Below are 24,686 nucleotides of genomic sequence, written 5' to 3'. Positions count from 1 at the left end.
AAAAAATTGTTTACCTTATGATTTCAAAAGCTAGTAAATTAATATTAATGATTATTTGTTTTGTAATGATGTATCTTATACACGTGCATTTATTTTTTTGTATTTTTTTCTTGCCTTTATAACAAGTTAACACTTAACATTTTCTTTGTATGTAATTTTTCCAATTAAATGAAATGCATTTTTTTAATTATGGCACTTTTTAATGCTCTCACTTCAACTGAATTTTTTTTTAATACTGATAAAGATAACCTTTATTAATTAAAATCCTAATACTTCTTATATTCAACCTTTCAAACGTTATATTAAACCTTACATATAATTGATTGATTAAATAACTTTTTTTTATTTAAGCACAAAAATAAAATCTATTCTGCACATACTAGTTATTAAAGACATGAGACTATAGTATATCTGGCAAATTACCGGATATTTGGCCGGATAACTTGATATCAGGCATTATAAATCAGCCAGATATCCGGATATTTTCAGTATTCAATATCCAGCCGGATACTTAAAATGGCCGTGTATCAGGCCCAACTCTAGTATAAACCCAAAAGTCTATTCCTAGCAAGGCTTGGGGCCTAACTCTTATGGTATCCTTACCAATGATTGGGGATATTTCAACCAAACTATAAATGTACCATTACTAACTACAACTATGGGTGAAATATCTGCAGGATGCATTTCTATGTTTATTAAACATGTGGAAAAAATAAATCTCAAGGCTGATTTACACAGTAATATTTTTCTTAACTCTAGTCTTTAAGTTGTAAGCATTGAAAAAAATCTATTTAAAAGAAATCTTCGTTTACCTATAGTATATACCAAGTGCCTAACCTATATGTTATATTTTTTCAAATGAGATCATTTTGAATCTATTATATCATGATATTCTTTTCAGAGTTAAAATGGATAAGTTGGACAATATAAATCCCAAGACATATGAAGTTTCTGCAGGAAAGATTAACTGCAATTGTTTGTACTTTTTTAACCTATAACATTAATGCTTAGGAAAGAGTTTTTAACTACAAAGGGAAAGGTAAGTTGCGGGTAAAATTTGTACCTAAAGGTTGTGTGTTTTAAGTAAAAAACAGTAGTAGAGTCGATATAAATTTATGTTAACTTAAATTGTTGTCTATAGTTCTTTTCAACAAGAAACACATATTTAGTGAATATTATCGTTCTATTACTATAAGGCCTTAAAACACACCCTTTTACGGATTTTACCCGCAACCTACTTTTCCCTTATACACTGTACAAATGCAGTAAGTTAATCATGGCCATAGGTCGAACGCGAAGTGACGCAGATTTTGATGATGACATTGAGGATCCTATTGATGCCAGAGAAATATTTGATCTAATCAGAAACATTAATGATCCAGGAAATTATTGCTTAATTCAATTATTTCTTTACATTGAATATGGTAAAAACATTATTTTGAAAGAATTAGGTAACAGTTTATTTTTTGTTGTTGAATAGGTATTGTGAATAAATCATATTTTCAATTAAAGCGTACACTTTTTAATTTTTAACATTTCAGTTAAAAAATTTTCATCTAATGCTCGTTTACTTACGGACTGTCGGTCAGAAGGGCACACTGACGCCAATTTTATAGAAAATCTGCGCTTTAAAATGAAGCTGTACTAAAATGACAAGTTGGCCAGTACAGCCTTTTTTAAAACATGTTTATTAAGTGTGATTTTTTCTAAAGTTTTACAAATAAATTAAAATGAACAATAATTCTCTAAACTAGAGCATCCATTGACGTTAGAACAGCTAAATGTAGTCACAGAAGAACAGGTATTTATTTCATAAATCTAAAGTACTAACGATGATAACATACCAGGGTTGCCAATGTTCTTAACTGTTATAAAATACATGGATATTGTTAAAGATTCTCGCATACCCTGATAAAATGTTTCTCCCACCTGGCTAATATTACTATACCCCCATCCATGACCACGAAGGAACGTATTTACAGCTTCGTAATATCAGCGTATTCTATATCCAGTTATACAGCAGAAGTAAAGGACAGGGTGAAAAGAAACAAGAAAAATTGGGAAAATTAGGGATATTTTTAAAAAGTGAAAATTAGTTACAATAAGATTTTCTGGTTTATTTGAACAGTAAATGACAGAAGACTTATATCAAGACTTATGACTGCTTCTATTAAAAAAAAAATTTATAAAAGATTCATATTATTATAGGTAGATATCAATGTAGCATTTCATTCAGAAATTTATTTAATTTCAAGGTATCTGTAACAGATGAGAAGAAATATGTTAATGTAATGTTTACTCCAACTATCCCACATTGCAGTATGGCTACATTAATAGGTAATAGGATTATTTACACTGACAGTTTGTTCTATGAAGCTGTACTCCAGTCTATATGTTTTCCTCTCAATATTTCCTTCCTTTAAGAATGACTACATTAATAGTTACCCATCAGTTTAGTTACATGCTCGCTCAATGTGCAGTACTACTGCTTTAATAGGTACCTAATAAGTAACTAGTGATGGGAATCCGGATCCGGAATCCGCCCAATTTTCGGCCAATTTTGGAATCCGGATCCGGAATCCGTTTTTTATAGCGGATTCCGGATTCTAAATTGGTAGGCTAAATTTAATTTAAATAGGTTAGAAAATACCAAGCACATTTTTAGGACATACGTAGCATTTAAATTTTTTTCTACATAACAAATTTTAATAATTACTAATGTGATGTAAATGTTTTAGTTATGCTGGAAGTCAACACTTTAAACAAATCAAGGCTTCAACCAAGTAACATAGTGATAAATTAACGAAAAAAGCTATCCCTCTGTGACGGACGGCCTTTTAAAATACTGCTAGAATCCGGAATCCGAATCAGGAATCCGCCAAAAATAAGAATCCGGAATCTGCAAGAATCCGTCACTTTTTTTGACGGATTCCTTCAGAATCCGGAATCCGAATCCGGCCCAAAAATTCGACGGATTCCCATCCCTATAAGTAACTTCGTGTGTTCTATAGATCTTATTCTTATTAAGTACCTAAGTAAGAATTAAGGGGGGGGGGAAGTTTTGACACATTTGCGTAAACAGGGAGTATAGGCTTTATCTTTGGACTGAGAGGATAGGTTATTAGGGATAAAATCATTCTTATATGATGAATTTTCCCAAGTTTTAAGATTTTTTGGATAGACCTCCAGGTTCCGGAGCTCCAGGCCTCCAGGTTCTCTCTGTACAGGTAAAAATTAAAAAAATAATTTTTTTTGAAGAGTTAGAAGTCAACCTATAAAACAAAATATGCATATTTTTGAATGTTATTCACATATTTGAAGAAAAAAATGCATATTTTGTTTTATAAGTTGACTTCTAACTCTTCAAAAAAAAATTTTTTTTTTTCATTTTTACCTGTACAGAGAGGACCTGGAGGCCTGGAGCTCCGGAACCTGGAGGCCTATCCAAAAAATCTTAAAACTTGGGAAAATTCATCATATAAGAATGATTTTATCCCTAATAACCTATACTCTCAGTCCAAAGATAAAGCCTATACTCCCTGTTTACGCAAATGTGTCAAAACTTCCCCCCCCCCCTTGATTATAAAGCTGTTGTTATTGCGGAAAGTGGAAAGAACTAAATATTTCCATGTCATATATGCTTGATAGGAAAGTTCACATGATTATAGATTAATGGACACAATAATTTTTTCAAGGTTTGGCAATTAGAGTTAAGCTTCTCAGATCACTACCTTTGAACTATAAGGTAAAACATTTATTTTGTTATAACATCATTTATATTTTTATAAAAGTAACAGGATGTATTTCTATCTATTTTTCTGTGTCTCTGTGTGTTTTTAGCTAAGGATCTCACTAACCGCTAAACTCATATAATTAATATTTAAACCTACTCTGTTTTAAAACTACACATTAAACACTTCTTTTCTTCTTCTAGCTTAGGTATCTATTTCTTTTTATTAAAATCACTCTTTTCTACAAAAATTCAATAGAAAATTATTCTATATTGCAAGGTTGATGTACAAATAAGACCTGGTACACATGCTAGTGAACTAGCAGTCAACAAACAACTGGCTGACAAGGAGAGAGTAGCTGCTGCACTTGAAAATTCACAATTGTTAGAGGTAAACACTTATTTCTAGTTTTTTTTATTGGAAAATTTTCGTTGCAATTGTAGAGATTTCAATACTTAGGTAGTATTAAAAAAGAAAGTGTTCCTCCTAAAATTGACATTCCACATCATATCATATAATACAAGTAGGTAACAATGCAACAAGCGGAACTTTTATATATTATATGAAAATTCTATATTTCAACTGGATTCAAGATCCCTACAAGCAACAGCCCCTCGTTATTTAACACTAAATCTACAAACTAAACAATGTGATATTAGCTTTTCATACATGCCATTTTATACATTTAAGTAATTTTTTGTATATTTTAGGTTGTAAATCAGTGTTTAGACATCAGGGAAGAGTAATTTTGAACCATATTACAGATTTTGTTGAAAAATTTATTTTTGTAATATTTCATTTTATCTGATTCCATAATTTTTTTTATCATACTAGCTAGTTATCATAACATTTTTAATAAAGAAAATCCATATTGTTAGATTTGTATGTAAAATTCATCACATTTGTTTCTGTGATACTTTCTTAGTGTTTTTAAGTCTTTTGATACCCATGACAGTTAGTTATATGAATGGTTTACTTTACGTTGGGAAATCTGTTGAAGAAATAGATTTTACAGAAATTGATTTTTTAATAGGTGATTAATCAAAAATTTGAAGTAAGATAATCTAATCATAATCTACAATTAAGATACCAATTCGGAACAGTTATTTCTGTGATCTTGATCTTCAGACAAAAAACCTCACTACTTTATAATAGGCATAGAATAGAGATTTAGAAATAAAATTTTTGCATTTAAATAGAAGATGTGATCAATATCTTATGTATGTTTCAATCAAAAAGCATTTTTTGGAGATTTAAAAAATCAAATCTTTTTCTGTTCTAAACAATTTCAGATATCTTGGGCTAATTAAATAGATCAGCGCTAACCGTATCCAATCCATAAATAGTAAACCATTCTTGAACCTAGCTGTTTGATTGTTTTCAGAGAATATGTTGATATAATATGAGTGATATGTTTTCTCACATACCCCTGCCTAGCAGGTCACCACAGAAAAAGAGTGAGGAATATTCACCCTCGCAGGTTTGTATTTCCTCTCTTTTTTGTTCAGGCTTGTAAGATTAGAGTAAAATACTAGAGGAGGAAGGGGTTAAATAACTCTCTCTCTCCATCGATGTTGCCGATTCTAAATTGTGTCATTGAATAACAGCCAAGTAGCAGAAAATAATTTGCTAGCAGACGAAAAAGGGAGGAATGTAGTTATCTCAATGTATATACATCTATACTATAGATCAGTAAATATTTATTTCGTGAATGAAAACTGCAAAAAGTGTACTTGATTAATGCTAAAAGAAATAGAATAGTAAATTTCTCAATAATGTCTGCATAATAGAGAAATACCTATATCCTGTCTAGTTGAAAAGAGTCGATCCAATCAGATTGCTAGGATGAAATATTCAAGTTTTGTAAAAATAATATTTCACGTAATTTTGCACCGACAATCGTTATTTTCTTTATTTCATTATATTTACATATTTAAAGGTGTGGGCAGACATATAGTTCTCGCGAATAGGATAGCTCTTATCTTTAATTTAGTAATGTTAGAATTATCCTTTCTATTTCACATGATTTTTTCACTCGATTTTATATTATTTATCCTTAAGAGTATGACGATGAGGCATAATTTTTAAAGCTACTTATCTCGTATAACACTAAGAAATGTTATGGCGTAGTTTGAAGTTGTGTGTCGTTTGCTTGGTTAGACTCCGCTAATATACTACAAAAGACTAATTGATCCACTCAACTGGCCCAAATTAAATTAATGAATTGCCGCGTTTTTTTCCATGAATGAATTGTCAAAAATCACGCAACATTATTTGCTTAAGGAATTTTCTGTCAGGAGTAATGTATAGCCAACAAGCGAAATATATCTAAAATAAAATTTTGGGGGCAGATAAAAGGTCGTTAATTTTACTATGTGTTGCCCACCAACAACAGCTGAAAATCACCTACATGTTTCTTGATTTAAAAAAAATATATTTCAGTTATTGGTATAAGCTAAGTTTCTGTGGAAAACTTTATTGAACATATGTCATTAAGTGCTGTTTTGCAGATAGCACTGGGAAAGTTTACTGTAAGAAATTTAATATAAAAACTATTTTTTGTTTAGTATTCTCCAAGCCGGGCTACAACGCCCCTCTCTGATGATGAACCACCCCTACCCCCAGATCCTATGACAGCTGTTAAGCCCCTGCCTCCACAACCCAAGGCACCCGTAGGGAAAAAGGTAAATTATAAATCAAAGTTTTTTTTTATAGATTTGTAGCATCTCTATAAGTATTCGCTTCCCTCACTTACTAAATAAGAAATGTTGTATACCTCTATCGGAGTAAATGCTTTCAAAGAGCTATTAGATTTGTTAGTTAGTTTGTTAGATTACAACCCTTTGTTTTCGTCGCTTAATTTTTGATATTCACGCTTATGTTGCTGACAGACTAGGGAGAGGACATTGAAAATTAAGTAAAATATCACTTTTTATCTATATATATCATAATGTTAAATTAAAAATACATCTACGCATCTATGACCGTTTTCGGTCTTGTTCGAATAGTTTGAATAGTCAGTAAATATTATATTAATCAAACTATTAAAATTTTAATATGAGAGTTCAAATTTCTGAATATTCTAATTTAAAATGAAAAAGAGTTTCATTTATTTTAGGTTTTGGGGGGAGATCAGGCAAAAAAGCGTCTTCAAGCTTTTAAAACAGCTAAGAATTTTCAGCTCACCAAAAAACGTACGGCTGATATTTTTCAGGTATTATAATGGTTTTTAACTATTTTCTCTTGATTTTAAAATATAAAGTAGAAAGATTTTTTTTCTCTGAAGCTATAGATCTCGTAAAATTCTTGTCCGAAAAACTTTCAGGGGAGCTTTAAATATGTCTAGAGATGGCTTAAGACTATCTTCTTGATCTCCGCCCTTCTCAGAGTCTATGAGCTAATGAAAAGTCTTAGTGTCATAAAAAAAAACATTTCTTGGAAGTCTTAACAGCACACTGTAATGTGATGGCATTTCCCCTATATCTGCAAATACAATTTTAACATCTCTAGTATGACAGATGTATTATTTATAGGAAGATGATGAAGAGGATATTTCTAATGTCTCTAAGAAGGAAAAGAAAGCTGAAAAGGTAATATTTATCTCTATGAACATAATTATCCTTGTTCTTTTAATAAATATAGGGATCTAAAGGGATAAGACAAAGGCTGATAAATTAATGTACTTCTCAAATGATGATTCACAAAATTATTCTATGGATTTTAATTAGTGGTTGAAACGTATGAACACTTAACTTAATGAACCTACCAACCACAACTAAATAAAAGTCCCCAAAGTTGTTAGCCAATAATAAGAAAATGTGATTATGAAACTTTTGGGGACTAGTGCAATAAACAGCACAATATCCCCTCCCTCTCTGATATAGTTTGCTTCAATACTCTTACTTGCATTAACTTACAAAATAATTTCAACAAGTTAGGTATGGGTTTTTTAAAAAAAAAATATTTTATTTATAATTTATTATTAAGGACACTGCAGCTAAGTCAGAGATCCAAAAAATAATGGAAGAAGAGATGAGACTAAAGGAAGTAACACAGGGATGAACAACATTAGATTTCCTGAATTGTACTGTTTGCTCTTTCGTTTTACTTATACATTTTAAGAATACTTTTGATTTATAAATTTAATTTTAATCATCAAAAGTAATTTAATTTTATTGTTAATAACTTAAAATATTCCTGCAGTAGCCGTAGTTTAAAAATTCAGAACACTGTACAATTTTATAAAATGAATGTTGGTCATCAATTAGGAAGCAAGGATGAACCTGATCAAAGAAAAGATTGAAAGAGAAGTAGCAGAGAAAGCAGCACTTGAAGCAAATAATAAAGAAGGTAACCTATGCTGTTTTGATGCTGAATTAGGATATATGTTTAGAGATAGCAATAGCATGGGGTGTAGATAATGAAAATAGTACCTACCTACTAGAATTTTGAAAATAAAAAGGTATAGGAATAACTGGTTTTTTTACTAGAATCGGAAGAGAAAGAAGAGAAGAGAAAAGATTTAAGAGAGCAGCTGCTTGAAAAGAGAGACGAAAGAAAGAAGAGAGTTGATGAGGAGAAAGGAAGAATTGAGACTAAGAGTGAGGACAGAGATGAAACAAGGAGAAGGGAGACCAACAAAGCTAAGGAAGATTTAAGGTATGTTTGATTTATTAGAAAATTTAAACTTTCATGTTTAGAAGAAGTGTAGGATCTTTGCTTTTTGCAACTTAAAAACTTTTTTTACAATTTTGCAAAATTTTTGTGTTTAGCCATGCTACTCACGCGACAAATGTATTAGTATCATTCAAATTGAAAAGTAAATAGGTAGGTATAGCTTCGTCTTAAAAACAATGATTTATGATAGTTTGTAATCTCAGGGACATTTTGGATAGAATGAAGAAGAAAAAGGATCCTCCTAGCGGAAGAGGTAATTGATACTTATTTAAATCCAGGAAAACATTGATAATACCATTATCGTGCAGAAGGAGAGTGTAGTTTAGAGGGGTGTCAACCAGGTATCTAAAAGAATAAGACAATGGCCTATAAATTGATATACATCACCAACAATATTACACAAAATTCCCTCTTCTCTAGATTACAATTATTGGTTAAAACGTATGGACACTCAACCAATCAAAATTCATTAAAAGTCCTCAAAATTGTTAAGCCAACGAATAAGAAAACGTTATTAGAAACTTTAGGGACTAGTGTAATAAACAGCCCATAGTCCCCTTTTTTAACTGTGTGTCGACACTCTCTTTAAATTGATATTTGGTAGGCCTGCTTTTCCCTTTTTATAAGGGGGGGGGGGGGTTAATGCAACCATCTCGTAATCAATGTATAAATTGCACTTAAAATTCGAATTTTGATCTGAAATTTTGCATGAGTAATCCTTGGTAGGTCTATTTTCCCTAAATCGAACAAAAAGTTGGAAAAAGAAGCGGCTAACGGCTGGCGGCTCATCCGTTTAGCCATTTGTTGGGTATTTTCAAGCGAAATCCATCACGAAACCTCTCTCCACATAATGCTTTTTTCCGATCCAAAACGTTTTCAAACGGTTCTAGCCGGTAGTTGCTGGTACTAGAAATCTAAAAAATGTTTTTTATATCATTTCACTTGATTTAAAGCAAAAATATGTTTCAAAAAGTTAATTTCTACATAATTTATGACAGATTTGCCTTAAAAATAGCCAAAAAACGGCTAAACGGCTGAGCCGTTAGCCGTTACTTTTCCAACTTTTTTTTCGATTTAGGGAAAATAGACCTACCAAGGATTACTCATGCAAAATTTCAGATCAAAATTCGAATTTTAAGTGCCATTTATACATTGATTACGAGATGGTTGCATTAAACCCCCCCCCCCCCCTTCATACAAATCTAGACCTCTCCCTGGTGAAATGCTGTGCACACCACTGGATAGGACACTAGACCATAATTTGATTTTCCCCGCAATTCTAATACAAGAAAGTTTTCTGTAATTTAGAAAATATCCTATTATATAAAAGGTGTTGGCCTGGTAATCTAAGGGTTCCCGGTTTAAGCCCCGCCATGTGCAAAATTAACTGATGAATTGAGCCATACTGATGAGCCCTAAAAGAGCGAAACACTGTGTCTCTGGATATTTTATAAAGTAGTAATGTATTTTTGTCTCTAGCTTAAGATCTCAATAGCTATTGAACCAATTGAGTTCTCCATTTCATAGAAGCTTTTTATAGGTCCCTGTTTGGATTTCTACTTTCCCTACTCCTTCAAATGCAGAGCTCCTAGATGCTAAGAGCGCAGCCGCTAGTAAATAATAACTTATCTTGAAATTGTTCCTTATAAGTAAAATTTCTATTTAGGTCGCAGGCGATCTGGATCCTCTGGGTCCAACAACTCTGAATCTGAAGAACTAAACAGTTCTCAAAATAAAAATCCATCTTCTCTGGATAGATCAAGATCAATCAAAGACTCTTCTCCCTCGCTCTCTAGGAGCAAAGATGTTTCTGTTTCAAAAGAAAGGGAAAAGAGATCAGAATCAAGAGAAGGATTAGATAGATCCTTCTCCAGAGATAAGAAGGATAGATCAGCTACCAGGGATAAAAAGGATCATTCTAAAACTCGAGGCAGAAAGGATAGATCAATGTCAGTGGATAAAGAAAGGTCAGTTTCAAGAAGACAGAAAGATAGATCAACTTCCAGGGAAAAAGAGGATAGGTCAACTTCAAGAATAAGTGAAAGGCCCTCATCTAGACGTTCTAGGTATTATTTTTTGTTATAATACGTAATTACACTCATCAATCTTTGGAGAGTTAAATTAGAATATGAATAATTTGAATATACACTTTTAAAATATAGAAGCTTTTGACAAGGACATGTCTGTCCATCCATCCAACCTCCCCTTTTTCAAACTTATGAGAATTTTACTATATATTTCAGTATTACGTAATTTTAATAGATTAAACAGGCAGCGGCGGCTAGTAGTCTGCAGTTTCCAGCAGTTGTAGTGGTTCCGCCGCTGGTTTTTTTTACTTTTTTACAAAATACCCATTAATTAAAGCAGCTGGAAAAACGTACCTTAGAAATAATGTCTGAGCTTTTTAAAAATTTAAAACTGTATTTCAGGTCTGGACAAAGCAAAAAAAGGCGGGGCAAGGAAAACCGATCTTTGTCGCGTGAAAAATCAATTGACAGACATGAGGACAAAATGGATGAGCGCTCCAAGTCACGTGATACTAACAAGAAAAGTAAGAAAAAATCTTCTAAGGAAGATAAAAATGGCGTCGACAAATCCTTTAATGATACCTCTTTTGAAGAATCTCCAAAAGGAAAGAAAAAGGGTAAAGGAAGAAGTGATTCTAGAGGAAATTCTATTGAAACCAAAAAGTCAGTAAGTAAAAGTTCTGACAGAAAGCCCAAGGACACAAGATCAGAAAGTCGCGCAAGCTATCAAAGAAGCTTAACCCCAAAAAGAGACAAATCGCCACCACCAGAGAAAAAATCTACCAAAAGCAGCAAAAAGAAAAAGAACAAGAGCAGTAGATCAAGTAGCAGGATTGAAAAGTCTAAAAGTCGTCTTAGTTCTGTCCATTCAAGTGCTGAAAAGAAAAAGAAAGAAAAGTCTAATTTAGATGAATCTGTGAAAAGTAAGAAAAAGAAGAAAGGAAAAACTAAGAATGATAAAAAGATGGAAGAGTGTTCTTTAGATACAACTATTGATATTGCTTCTTCTATAGGTAAAATATACTTATTATTTTCAATAGCGTAGCTTTTCAACAATCCAAAGATCGGTCGGTTGGGTTGTTATTCGTGGGTCATCTCAAAAAACGCTCATCTCAAAAACGCCTATCTCAAAAAACACCTTTTTCATAAAATGCCCACTATAGTTTTAAAAATAAAGCCTAATTTATAAATAGTATTCAATAGAATAATACAATACTTGTCATTCATGATCTTTTATTCAAAACACAAATAAACAGTTACCAAATCAACCATTTTATAAACTATGTACAATACACCAACTCAGAATTACTACTTTTTAAAAAATTCTATGGGTGCGCTATTCCAACCCATTCCTTTTATGACATAATGATCATTGATACCAAAAAAAATGTGTTCTGGTAGCTTTTTTTCAGCAATATGTCAATTTCAATTTTCATAAAAAGGGGAAAGGTCCCCCCTGTGGGAGAAATTTTTTTTTTCTATCAAAGCATGGCTTTAAATTAATACCTTCATGAATTCGTCTTGAAGAGTAGATCAAGGATCAAAAAACAATTTTTAAAAATATTGACCCTGGCAAAAGTTATCCTTAAATAACTGTCAAAATCAGATGATTTTGCTAAAATATCCAAAATTGTATGTTAAGTTGTAAATGATCCTATTTATTGTTAATCAACAAAAATTCAACCGTATGACTAGCTTTTTTATTTACAAAAAAATCAAAAGAATTCCAGCCAAATGAGATGTTTAAACTTTATTTATTTAGTTTTTTTACTATAAGGTGTTTTTATAATGGATATAGAATACGTTGGTAATGTGAGAGATTCTCGCTTGCCCTGATAAAATGTTTCTCCCCACTAGCTATTAATGAAGTCTCCCCTCCACCCCCACCCCCCCCCCCCCCCCCTACTTATGAAAATCCCATCCCCACCATGGAGGAACGTACTGACCAATATCTGAAGACTATATTTCATTGCATCATGAATTGACGACAAAAATTCCCCTATCAAAATATCCACTTATTCCATATCCATTATCATACTTGCTTTCTACATTATTTTTATTTGTGTTTTGCTAGATGAGGATACCTACTGTGTTACCCCGCTGTCTCCATCTGACTATTCTGTAGCCCACGGTGTGGATATGCCCCAGGACAGGGTGGCCAGGGGTCAGGTACTCAGGTTCTACAACCAGGATATCAGGGAGACCATGTACTGTGATACTAAGATTAAATGGAGTCATAATCCTAAGGTATTTTTAAAATGTTTTTTTTCTTGTTTAATGTTTACTAGCGACAATGCCCCTAGAATTCTATAGGGCTATTAAAGTTGAGGGGGGGTATCAATTTTTGTTTGGAGGGTGAAGATACCCTCCCACAAAATAATTAAAACTTTTCTTGGGCCTATAAGAAAGATCACTGTAAAGGGTAACCATATCGGTTCAGAGGTTAGCGAGGTTTAGACAAAAAAAGCTTACTACATTATTTAATAGGATATACTTACCTACCTATTTTTAAATTTTTTGTCAACCTACTTATTTTAAAAAGCTTTGTTTATGATGATAATTTGATTCTCGTTATAGTATGTCTATTGTCTATCATGGACATTTAAAATTTCTAGTTGAAATTTATGTTTGTAATGTTTATGCTAATCTGATATGTTGGTCTGTCCTTTTGTGTTAGTGTAATGAGAGTACGATGCTCTGTCAGTTAAAAAGTAAAGAGTAAATATGTAAAAATAAATGACAGTAGATATCTATATTTTTTAAGGCTATATTTTTATAGATGTTTTAATAGTTTAAATATTTTTAAGGTTGATCGTGAGACCAAAAGCTCCGAGCTTAAGGCCAGTGTTGACAGTGTTCTACAGGAGCTTGAAAGAGAGGTTATAGCCCATGCCTCTCAACACAGTGATGACTCGGATAATGATAAACAACACAAGACTGACAAGAAACATAAAAATAAGAAAAAGAAAAAGTTAAAGGATGTCAAAAAGCTTGAAAAGGTCAAAAAGTTGATTGAAAAGATTAAAAAAGATAAGAAAATTAAAAAGAAGAAGAAAACTAAAAAAGCAACGAAAAATAAAGATGGAGAATCTGTTAATAATTCAAATTTGGATGAATCCATGGACACTTCACATGACACCAGCAAAGATGATCATGATCAAAATGATAAATCTTTGGATACATCAGAAGACAGAGAAGAAAACTCGGCTGATTGTGTTGCTCCACCTCTTTCTTCATCTGGCATGAATAAACTTTTTGCACTTGCTGGTTATCAAACCTCTGAAAAGGAGAAGTTAATTGCAAAAGATGAATCCAAAAAGATGGAAGAACCTAAAAGTGCTGACAATGAGAAAGAAGCTGAGAAAATGGAGGAAAAAACGGATGAAACCGTCAGTGATAGATCCCCAATTAATGTTAACAAGATTCTTCAAGAAAAAGTCAGTCCACCTAATCCTTTACGCTTTTCCTTCAAGAAATCCTCGCCAGGAATTGGGTTCCATAACAAGTTGTTATCGCCAGAACAGGATGATAGTCCTGTCCTACCCAAACTTGACAGCAGCAGAGATCCTACTCCAGAAAATCTTCATGCACCACTACATCATGCTGATGACTCTGAAAATACACCAGAACCAGCTACTGAGGTGGTAGAAAATGAAGATAAGCCACTGGTAAGAGAGTCAAAAAGTCCTTCCCCAATAAGACTGCCGAAAATGCGGGACAGTCGGTCTCCAGCTAAAGTTCCAATTATGAGAGACCAGCGTAGTCCAATTAGACAACCAGACAATAACTTTATTGAGGAAAGGTCTATGGTGGATCATCCAAATGACATAGATACAAGAGATTCTGGTGATAGACGTGATTATGATAAGTATAGGGATAATTATGATTCTTATGATAGCCGACATAAGTATGTTAGTCCAAGAAGGGGAGAAAGAGATCATAACTTATCTCCAAGAAAAAAGCATGACGTGTCGATGGATAGAGAAAAAGAATACAGTCCAAGAAATGGTTACAGCCCTAAAAGGTATAATGATAAATCTCCCCGAAAACTTAGCCCAGGTGTAAAAGATCATTCAAGCACAAGACGTGACAGTCCTGGAAGGTACAGAAGTCCTCCACGGGGATCTACAGGTGCACATCGCAGAGATAGTCCCAGAAGAGATCATATAAGTACCCCAAGGAAATCTAGTTCTGGACGACTGAGTCCAAGAATGAATGATTATGACTCCCGTCCCCCACGCAGTCCACGTAGATATGGCCATGATGACGGTTACAATAGAAGTAGGGACAGGCCTCTCTCCCCTACACCCCGGTCTCCTAACAACAGGCCCATGAATGAAACTAGATCAAATTATAGCCCACGTTACCGCCGTGAAAGCACAGATCGGCGGAGTCCTAGAGGTTACAGCCCACGGAGATACTCTCCACATGGTCCCAGGAGTGGTTCAAGAGGAGAAGGTTACAGACGGTCAAGAGAAAGAGATAGACATAGCCCATCCCGTTACGGACATAGTCCTCGTTATGACCGACGACGATTAAGTCCAAATGCACGTAGTCCTCCAAGACGCAGCCCGGGCAGATATAGTCCAAGAAATCGTTATGGATCTCCATACAGCCCTCCACGCCAAGGCTACGGCAGAGACGATTCAAGGCGTTTGAGTCCTACGAGACATGTAAGTCCCTCACGTAGACTTAGTCATTCAAGAAGGTCATCTTCAATCCGTCGTGCTAGTCCACCACTAAGAAGACCAAGTCCTCGTGTTGGAAGTCCTAGAAAATGGATGTCCCCTCCTCCTGGTGGACGTCGTAGTCCTTACAACAACAGAAGTCCAATGCGTGGTTATAGCCCTAGGGGAAGGAGTCCTGGTGGCCGATATAGACGTTCCCCTGAACGTTTTGACAAAGCTGTCAGTCCTTCTTACAGAAGATCTCCTATGCGACAAGATCATCCATCCTATGTGCACAGCCCACGACCTGATATGCGTCCAGACAGTACTATTCCAGATTCTGAGCTTAGTGGCCACAACCAGCAATATCCATCCTCCCTGGTTCCTCCATTGTCTGCCCTGCTTACTAATGATGACTATTCAGACTCACCCAAAAGATTGTCTCTTGATGAGAGGTTGGAAAGAGAGCTTGGGCTAGAAAGGGATGAGCATCCGCCTCCTCTACAGCCACCGATGATGCCAGCTGTAAGTGGCAAATCTGCCATAACATTACCAACTTCGATACCTACCTATGATGACCAGTATCAATCTCCCCTTCCAGGTATTTTATGCTATTCATATATTTTGTATTTATAGCCGATACTGCATAACTATGATATGTTGGTTTGACCATTTATAATTCAAACAATTTTTCTACAAACGTAGATTCACACTGTTACTCATCTATAATCCAGATTCATTAGACATGCGAGCAAGAACTCTTACAACTTATCGATTTTACTGATAGTTTGAATATTATTCTCAGGAGCCGTGATTCAACTAATTATTTCCATTTACACTGCTGAAAATTTGTATATTTTAGTTGCGTAATGTTGGCTTAAAACTTCGTTGTAACTAATGGGAAAGGGGGGGGGGGGGGTGGAGGAAGTGGGTTGTTGGGAAATTTTCACATAGAATTGTTTGTCAGAATCCTGATCCCTTTTCCCTGATAGTTCTAAATTTCTACATTTTCTAACTTTTACAATTAGCAATTTTTATTTAGTTTTGGAAGTTTGAATAAACTAGGATCGGAACCATTTATTAATATATTTTGTTGACCATTCAGTTGTGCCCACTTTACCAGCAGTACCACAAGTTGCACCAGAGAAGGAACAGGCAATGGCCGCTGCCCAGATGGTCACATCCAAGCTAATGGAGATGCAGGTAGCCATAAATACTCTTATTTTAGGACATTTGTAAGGCCTAATAAAACTCTAAAGGAAAATGTGTAATATCTACTTATAATTTTAATTCTCCAGGCGGCCAAAGAGGCGGAAAGAGCGAGGAAAAAAGAACAGCGTATGGCAGAACGAATGGCAGCTGCTGCTAGTGTGGTCCATAAACAGGCGGCTGACAGGCAGCTTGATGGCGGCTTTCAAATAGAGAAACTACCAGCAGCTAGTGGCAGAATTCTGGAACAAGTTGAGGCACAAGAAATGGCGTCTGAAGAACAGCAAAGGGTAAGTCAGATCATTGGAACTCACCTATTATAAAGTCGATATATAATTTAATTTGCAATAATAGACTTTATACACTTTATCTTCCTATTATAATAAGTACCATAGAGTGATCAACACAGTTTAATTAAACATGTTATTTTTATTTGATAAGTCCAAAACACAGTGTTTCATGTCAAGAACAATCTTCAGTTGGATAAATAAAAATACATGATGCTTTAATGAGCATAAATTCTATACTGTTTATTAAAAAACAAAAGATGATTTTTTTCTTGCAGTGGAGGTAAGGAACGAGTGGGGGGGGGGGGGGTAATTTTGCATAATAAAAAGGGAAGGGTGGTGAGGTATTTAAATTTTAGCATTTAAACTATGACTAATTTTTCTTATTTAACACATGAAAAGGCAATATGTACTTTGTAGTAATGAATATTATGCATGATATATATAAAAAAATTGCTATGATATGGCCATATAAGGTTCTTTGTCTGTAGCGAAGGATCTCACTAACCGCTAAACTGATATGGTTCTCCTTTACAGGAAAACTTCGTATTAGTCCTGGGATGGTTTTAAGATATTTCATATTTTATAAAAAAAAAAGCCTGGGTATGGTTTTAAGCTACATTTCTGCCCTTCCATATAATTTCAAATAAATAGCCCTAGATGCTAGGGGCGTAGCAGCTAGTATATTTTAAAATGAGTGTAACTACAAATGACATAAAAAATACCAGAGCATTATTTCTATACTTTAATAGGCTATATTTAATTCAATTTAATCTGGTTAGAATTTTTTTTATTTTGGTAGCTAAATTTTTATGAAAACAAGGATATTGTCAATTTATGCATTTATTCTAAAAAGAACGATTTCAAAAAAATGAGCCTTTTATATAGTTTTATTGCTACACTACCTCTGAAACAAATTATTTCTATTATAGGCTAGAAAACGTAAGTATGGAGAAACTGATCCTGGCACACCCACATTGATCACCTTGAAGCCAAGAGAAAAGAAACAGAAAAAGAAGAAACCTGAACCAGTTATAGAGGTAATAGACCGTGAGGGAGGGGACCGGGACATGGGCTATTTATTTACACTGGTACCAATCTTATTTGTTGGCTCAGAAACTTTGGAAACTGACTTTTGATTGGTTAGTTCAAAATATTAAGGTTAAGACGTTTCAACAAATACTATTTATCTACAGAACGGGTAATCTTGTTTATTATCATCGGGGATGTACACCAATTTATCGTCTATTGTCTTATTCCATAAGAACCCTGGATAAAATTAGGCGCCTCTCGTATTTAGATTTTTTAGCCTGCCACTCAAAAATTTAAAAAACTTGGATGTCCTTAAAAGACAGAGTAAATTATTTGAAGCTATTTTTTTATTCTTGTTTTACACTACTTTCTCTTCAAAAGAGTATTATGTTTTATTTTTATAACTTTTAGGAAACTTTCTTCTAGTTTCTTTCTAGTGAAATCCTCCTTATACACTTTACTTAAAAGAGAAATTGGTTATGATATAAATAGATTTAATGTTAAAAACATTTTTTTTCTTAAACAAGGATGACAACATCCATAAGTACCAAAGCTCAAAATTTATGGATGGATATCCGGAAAAATAAACTATAGAGCAGTTTCATAAGAGTTGTAAGATTTATAACGTGAAAATATAGTAAGTCATTTATCACCTCAACCAACAAGCAAATCTTAATGAAACTTTGTGTGAATTTGTAAATTGTGAACTTTTTTAATCCCTAAAAATATCAGCGGCCTATCTCGAAAAAGAGTAAAGAAAATCTCAAAAACTTAAATCGAACTAGCACCCCAACCAAAAAGCAAATCTTTAAAAAAACTTGTTAATAGTATATGCAGTATATAAACTTATTCAATCCCTGAAAATTTCAGCTGTCTATCATGAATAGTAGTCGAGACAATCATGAAAACTTAAAAATGTAGGAATCAATTAATTGATGAATCTTAATAAGACTTGGTGAAATCCCCGAAAATTTCAGGTGTATATCTTATAAAGGTGCCGAGAAAATCACGTTTCCCCCTCCTTGTCTCTTACGGACAAACGGACATTTGGAATTATAGAGTAGTTTAGCTAAATAACAAAAAAAATAACTGACATTTTGCACAAAAATGATTACACTTTCTAAATAATCATGTGGTCGAATTGTTCCTTCACTGTGTTTCTATTGGCCCATGGATTATCTAGACTTTCTAATTTATTCTTGATGCTTTTAGGAGGAGGATTGGCCTGAATATTCTGACACTCCCAGATCACCTGTTCCGATACCTGACAATTCTGTTTGTAAACCAGTTCTAGTTAAAGTAAGTAAATATTTTGTTGTGCTTCTTAAATTATATTCAATTACATTTTAAAGGTAATGCTTTTTCTACTATTAGGGTCGGCCCGTCCTTGCGGAACAGATAGATTTTTTAGTTTATTTAGGCATGTTAGAAATGTCCTATTTTTAGGTTTATTTATTTATATTCTGATTATTCAGTTCTGACATTCTACTACATGTGTTAATGTTAGTTTGTCTACTGTTTAAGAGCATCGCTTTTATGGATGTCGTCATCCTTTTTTAGAATACAAATTAAACTATTAATTAACAATAAGAAATTGAATACCTACAAAGTCTTTTTTCAATAAAATTTACTTTTAGAAACTTGAACAAATCTTATATTCCAGTTTGGATTCGGGGTGTCTAAGGATTCTGGAAGAAATAAGAAATTTGTCAAATACAAGGATGGTGTTATGCCGGGGAAGGGCAGCCCAACTCATTCCAGTGGCTCTAGTGTCGACTTTGACATGCAGCAAGCTAGTACTTCAACTACACAAAAGAGGACAGGTGTGTTAAAGTTCATTATTAAATGGTCAGGAATCTAAATATTATATTATTCAGAGGTGGATCTTTAAATTATTTTAGTGGTGAGCCAGATCGGGGTGAGCCAACTTTCCACCAATGAGAGCACAGCATTTTATGAAATGCCGCGCTGTGATTGGCTGAAATTCGGCTCACATCGATCTGGCTCACCACTTAAATGATTTAAAGATCCAGCTCAGAACATGGATGATTTTTTTCTTTTGTAAAATTTCTGACTCGTGAGTTTTTATGATTTTGGGGCTAGATTGGCATGTAGATTAGCTTAGGTATTCAACCATATTTCTGTCAAATAGATATACAGCGTGGCCATATTCTTCAGTATACTGAAATTCTTCAGTATTCTTCAGTATTTGGAAATTGGGGCTTCAGTATTTTCAGTAAATACTGAATATTCAGTATTTGAAAATTTTCTTCAGTATTTTTCAGTTTTTGGAAATTTTCATGATTCAGTTTTTTCATTATTTCTTAAATTCCAAAAAAATTTGCATGATGTTTATTGAAGTAGTTGATGTCAGATTTTTTACATATTTTAAATATATTATTTACATATTTAAAGAAAAAAGTACTATCGGCCTCCAGGTTCAGGTGCTGCAGGCCTCCAGGTGGCATCTGGACAGGTAAAATTTTAAATTTCTTATTTGAAGAGTTAGAGGTGAGTTTATAAAACAAAATAAGCTTCTTTTAATATATTATTTACATATTTAAAGAAAAAATTACAATCGGCCTCCAGGTTCAGGTGTTGCAGGCCTCCAGGTGGCCTCTGGACAGGTAAAAAATTTAAATTTCTTATTTGAAGAGTTAGAGGTGAGTTTATAGAACAAAATAAGCTTCTTTTAATATATTATTTACATATTTAAAGAAAAAATTACAATCGGCACCCAGGTTCAGGTGCTGCAGGCCTCCAGGTGGCCTTTAGACAGGTAAAAAGTATAAATTTCTTATTTGAAGAGCTAGAGGTAAGTTTATAAAACAATATAAGCGTATTTTTAGATGTTATTTACACATTTGAAGAAGTAATTACCATCGGCTTCCAGGTTCAGGTGCTGCAGGTCTCCAGGTGGCCTTAGTACAGGTAAAAAATATAAATTTCTTATTTGAAGAGCTAGAGGTAAGTTTATAAAACAATATAAGCGTATTTTTAGATGTTATTTGCATAATTGAAGAAAAAATTACCATCATCATCCAGGTTCAGGTACTGAAGGCCTCCAGGTGGTCTCGGGACGGGTAAAAAATTAAAATTTTTACCTGTCCAGAGGCCACCTGGAGGCCGAATGTAATTTTTTCTTTAAATCTGTAAATAATATAGTGAAAGAAGCTTATTTTGTTTTATAAACTCACCTCTAACTCTTCAAATAAGAAATTTTAATTTTTTACCTGTCCAGAGACCACCTGGAGGCCTGCAGCACCTGAACCTGGAGGCCGATTGTAATTTTTTCTTTAAATATGTAAATAATATATTAAAAGAAGCTTATTTTGTTTTTTAAACTCACCTCTAACTCTTCAAATAAGAAATTTTTATTTTTTTTACCTGTCCAGAAACCACCTGGAGGCCTGGAGCTCCGGAACCTGGAGGCCTATCCAAAAAATCTTAAAACTTGGGAAAATTCATTATATAAGGATGATTTTATCTCTAATAACCTATCCTCTAAGTCCAAAGATAAAGCCTATGCTTAATTGGTGCAAGAAAATCTAAGAGGCAAAATTAAAAGGTCTTTAAAATATCCCCCAAATTATAAAGGTATGATATATGAAATTTTGAAATGAGGAATCATATAAAAAAAATACTTATTCAGTATTTGTATTTTTTTGTTCAGTATTTCAGTATTTTTTCTTATTTTAGGATTCAGTATTTTCAGAATTTCCTTTTTTTTCTTCAGTATTTTCAGTATTTTTTCTTATTTTAGGTTTCAGTATTTTCAGTATTTCCTTTTTTTTCTTCAGTATCAGTATTTTTTTGGTTGTGGCCACACTGGATATAGTTTACCTTCTGACTTCTTCCTTCAGGTTCTAAAAATGTAATTAACCTACTTAGCGAAATGATATTTTAATTTTCAGTGAAGAAATACAAGAAGATAAAACTGGTTGTTCTGAGTGATAAAAGGGAAGAGGAACTTCCCCCACCTCCCCCTCCCCCTGGTTCTCCACAAAGGTAGGTTTTTGCGTAATTTCCAGGGAGTAAGTGATAGGACAATGGATCGAATATATTTAATTTTTAAGAGTCTCAGACTTTGGGTACTGGCTTAAAGGGAATGTGCACGAATTCAGCAGGTTCTGACTGACTTTGGGTACTAGCGCATCAATGCCCCGTTAACTAGCTGAGTTAGTTTTGAATATAGCAGACAGAAAAGATGGCTGGTTTTATTTTTTCCCAAGAAAATGTCATCTTATATATAAAAACTCTAATGTAATATTTATGTATTAAAAATCTAAGAACCCCTTGAATTTAGGTTGCAGTTAAAAATATATGAGAAGGGTTGACGAAGTTCTAAATACGATTTTTCTAGTGATTAATTACAGAATGTTTACTACATTGTGATGTATTGGTAATTTAATTTTCAAGTGAATTATTTTTTCTTAGTACTAATTTTGTTCTGAATCATATTACCATGATCCCCTTACAATTTTGGTCAAATTATCTGGATAAATCTGGTTTTCATTGCTTTTCAGCGTAAACTCTTAAATTGAATTAATTGCCCATTGTCCCCTCATTTACTCCTTGGTAATTCCGTAAAGTTGGGTGTTGAGTTGACGTCAAATGCTCTTATTAAGTCAAACTGTTGGACCATTTCATATATATAGTTACATTTGGTTATGATTAATAACACATTGACTTAATTAAAACATTTGACTACACGTTTAAGATTAGTGATTTTTTGTGTTTTGGTAACAAATTATATGCTTTGTACAACAAAATACTAAAAACAACTTAATTGATCTCGTGATATTTTGTAGTGGGAATTAGTAATTTTTTAAAAATTGTCATCTTTTCGTCGTCCTAAAGACCTTAAAACGTTGTCTCCAAGAATAAGTTTGTCTGTGTGTTAAGGGACTAACTTCGGTGCTTCCCTAAAAGTGTCTATCGAGCACAGAAATCTCTCCTCTTATTTTTTAATAAATTGAAAAACAATTCCCCTCATCCCTCTTAATTTTCAATTTATTTAAAAATTAGCATTTCTTTGCTCTACTAGGAACTTTGAGGAAAGCAACCGTAAATTCTTTACTAAAACTTTTAAGATAGTTCTTAAAATATTATTTTTCAGGTTCCATACAAACGAGATTATAGCCAAGTTTACTGAAGCTGGTCTTATTCAGGCAAAGGTTTAGATTAATATACATAATCAACATGCTGTGAGGAGCTCTAGTATAATTTATCAATTGTATACCTCTAATCAATATAGATTCATAAAAGATAATAGTAATGCAATGTATTTGAAACCATTTTTTTTACAAGGATGTATACTTTCTTAGAAAATAAAATTGGACTATCCATGAACGAGGATAAGAATAATGCATTTTACATTAGGTAGTAATTCTATTTTTATATATTTTTAAAAATATATTAGAATTGATCCCACAAAATAGATTAAAAAAGAAAACTAACCTGCCCAAATAATGACACCTTTCATTTAAGTTAAAATTATTTAAGAAATGATAAGTTTACAGTCCCAGAAAGTTTAGAATAACCGCTCTAAGGGGATAATCTCGTTCATGCATATTGTATACTGTATAGTCCTCTTATATAATGTTATTTTTTTTTAAGCTTAAAAGCCTTTTCTAAATTGCTAATTAAAACATTATCACTTGTAGGAAATATTGTACATTCTCATTTTTATTGAGAAAAAAGTAAAATAAGTAACCATAACATAAAGTAAATTTGCCTTTTAAAAAATTATAGATATAGATTTAGACATTTTAAACTTTCTAGGTAATGTCTTCCAATAAGAAAAAACTTGATAAATTGTTGAATTTACAAAAAATCAATTGCTTTTAAAAATATTTGCAATAGGTATAAATAAATATACTGGTGTAAATTGTTGATTTAATTTTTTTTTATTTTGATAAATATTTTGTTTGTTTATACTCTGTATGTGTATCTTTTTTAGAGTACCTGCAGATTAATTACAGGAACTATTTATTATTGTGGCATTGCATTGTTCATTTGTGTATAGTTAATTAAATGTTACTTTTCAGATATTTTTATCATTTTTTTTGTTGTTCCACAATGTTTAAAGTGATGTTTTTATAATGTCAGATACTAAGATATTACTGGAGACAATTAGAGATCTTATTAAACAGATTGGAAGCGAGTAAGTATAATGTCATTTCAGGAAGCACAGCTTTTTAAAAAAAATAAATAGGGTATGTCCGTCCGTCTTATAAAAATGGTTTGGATTACAGTGCAGATTTACATTCTTTATAGACCATCAAACCAGTTTTCTTCTTTCTGTGCGGTTTATGTATACGTAATTTCTATCATGGCTGTCCACAGGCGACCTGTTTTTCTAGCATTGTAGATTATTGCTGCGCCCTTAGCATCTAGGAATATCCTTAATATTTGAATAATCTAAATAAGGCTTCTTAATGAATATAGACCTTTATATTTTCAGTGTTTAATGAGATCTTAACGGACAAACCAAGTTCTTATGTTACTTTATCCTACAATATAAAGTAGAAAGTTTTTTTGTCTGTATCTAAATATCTTTGAAATGGTTCGTCCGAATGGGTAATTCTTTTCAGGGTAGGTTTATATATATCTTTGAGTGAGTTTAGGCTATTTTCCAGACATATCACCCTTCACTAGAGGCTAGGGGCGCAGCAACTATTATTATATAGCATGCAATTATATTCTTAACGAAAACATTTATGTTACAAAAATCCCAGTTGACTCAATATTGATAACCTTTAAGCTCAGTGATTGATTGAAATGTCAAATTATTTTACCTTGCATTAAAATACAGAGATTTTTATGTTTAGATACAAGGTTAAGAAGAATATTCCACGCCATTTGTTGTTAGATTTGTACAGTATCTTGGGTGAACAATTGTATGCTGCCCTAGATATTGTCGATAGAAATGGGGTCATCAGGTTAGAAATGTTATTTTTTATCGCATCGTATTGTAGACAGCTTTCCGTGAATCTTAAAATGAAAATTTATAAGTCAGGGATCAGTTTTGTTTGCCCCAAGGGATCGAAGGGT

The 24,686-nt window shown here is 33.0% G+C and overlaps 2 protein-coding genes across 3 annotated transcripts; both read left to right on the top strand.

Moving 5' to 3' along the window:
- The first annotated feature begins 872 nt into the window (after positions 1-872).
- On the top strand, positions 873-4,696 carry galla-2 (MIP18 family protein galla-2). Its single transcript, XM_080162615.1, has 7 exons — positions 873-958; positions 1,288-1,382; positions 1,755-1,801; positions 2,256-2,337; positions 3,696-3,745; positions 4,011-4,121; positions 4,442-4,696. Exons 1-7 carry the CDS (start codon positions 909-911, stop codon positions 4,475-4,477), a joined length of 471 nt encoding a protein of 156 aa, XP_080018741.1. The 5' UTR covers positions 873-908; the 3' UTR covers positions 4,478-4,696.
- Positions 4,697-5,062: 366 nt separating this feature from the next.
- Positions 5,063-23,681, top strand: LOC145319949 (uncharacterized). 2 transcript variants are annotated; one of them, XR_013880056.1, is made up of 20 exons: positions 5,063-5,211; positions 6,299-6,415; positions 6,850-6,945; positions 7,265-7,321; positions 7,719-7,788; positions 8,001-8,081; positions 8,222-8,390; positions 8,612-8,661; positions 10,075-10,474; positions 10,838-11,448; positions 12,510-12,682; positions 13,243-15,703; positions 16,208-16,305; positions 16,401-16,601; positions 17,531-17,638; positions 18,843-18,929; positions 19,294-19,453; positions 21,545-21,638; positions 22,750-23,012; positions 23,415-23,681. XR_013880056.1 is itself a non-coding variant. In XM_080162352.1 (19 exons), exons 1-19 carry the CDS (start codon positions 5,134-5,136, stop codon positions 22,811-22,813), a joined length of 5,175 nt encoding a protein of 1,724 aa, XP_080018478.1. In that variant the 5' UTR covers positions 5,063-5,133; the 3' UTR covers positions 22,814-23,681. The 2 variants fall into 2 exon arrangements, 1 of the variants encoding a protein (XP_080018478.1); XM_080162352.1 differs by having other exon boundaries at positions 22,750-23,681.
- The last annotated feature ends 1,005 nt before the right edge of the window (positions 23,682-24,686 follow it).

The sequence above is a fragment of the Acartia tonsa genome, chromosome 1, assembly GCF_053477335.1.
Source record: "Acartia tonsa isolate MP-2025a chromosome 1, ASM5347733v1, whole genome shotgun sequence".
Classification (NCBI taxonomy): Eukaryota; Metazoa; Arthropoda; class Copepoda; order Calanoida; family Acartiidae; genus Acartia; species Acartia tonsa.
Note: the sequence above shows the minus strand (reverse complement) of the source record. Positions and strands in the feature narration are given on the sequence as shown.

Excerpts from the sequence above, each read along its gene's own strand:
- galla-2 (XM_080162615.1), top strand. The coding sequence starts at position 909 with ATGGATAAGTTGGACAATATAAATCCCAAGACATATGAAGTTTCTGCA. Across the intron at positions 2,338-3,695 it reads CAGTATGGCTACATTAATAG|GTTTGGCAATTAGAGTTAAG; the intron begins GTAATAGGATTA and ends AATTTTTTCAAG. Across the intron at positions 3,746-4,010 it reads CACTACCTTTGAACTATAAG|GTTGATGTACAAATAAGACC; the intron begins GTAAAACATTTA and ends CTATATTGCAAG.
- LOC145319949 (XM_080162352.1), top strand. The coding sequence starts at position 5,134 with ATGAGTGATATGTTTTCTCACATACCCCTGCCTAGCAGGTCACCACAG. Across the intron at positions 10,475-10,837 it reads CCCTCATCTAGACGTTCTAG|GTCTGGACAAAGCAAAAAAA; the intron begins GTATTATTTTTT and ends ACTGTATTTCAG. Across the intron at positions 17,639-18,842 it reads AACCTGAACCAGTTATAGAG|GAGGAGGATTGGCCTGAATA; the intron begins GTAATAGACCGT and ends TGATGCTTTTAG.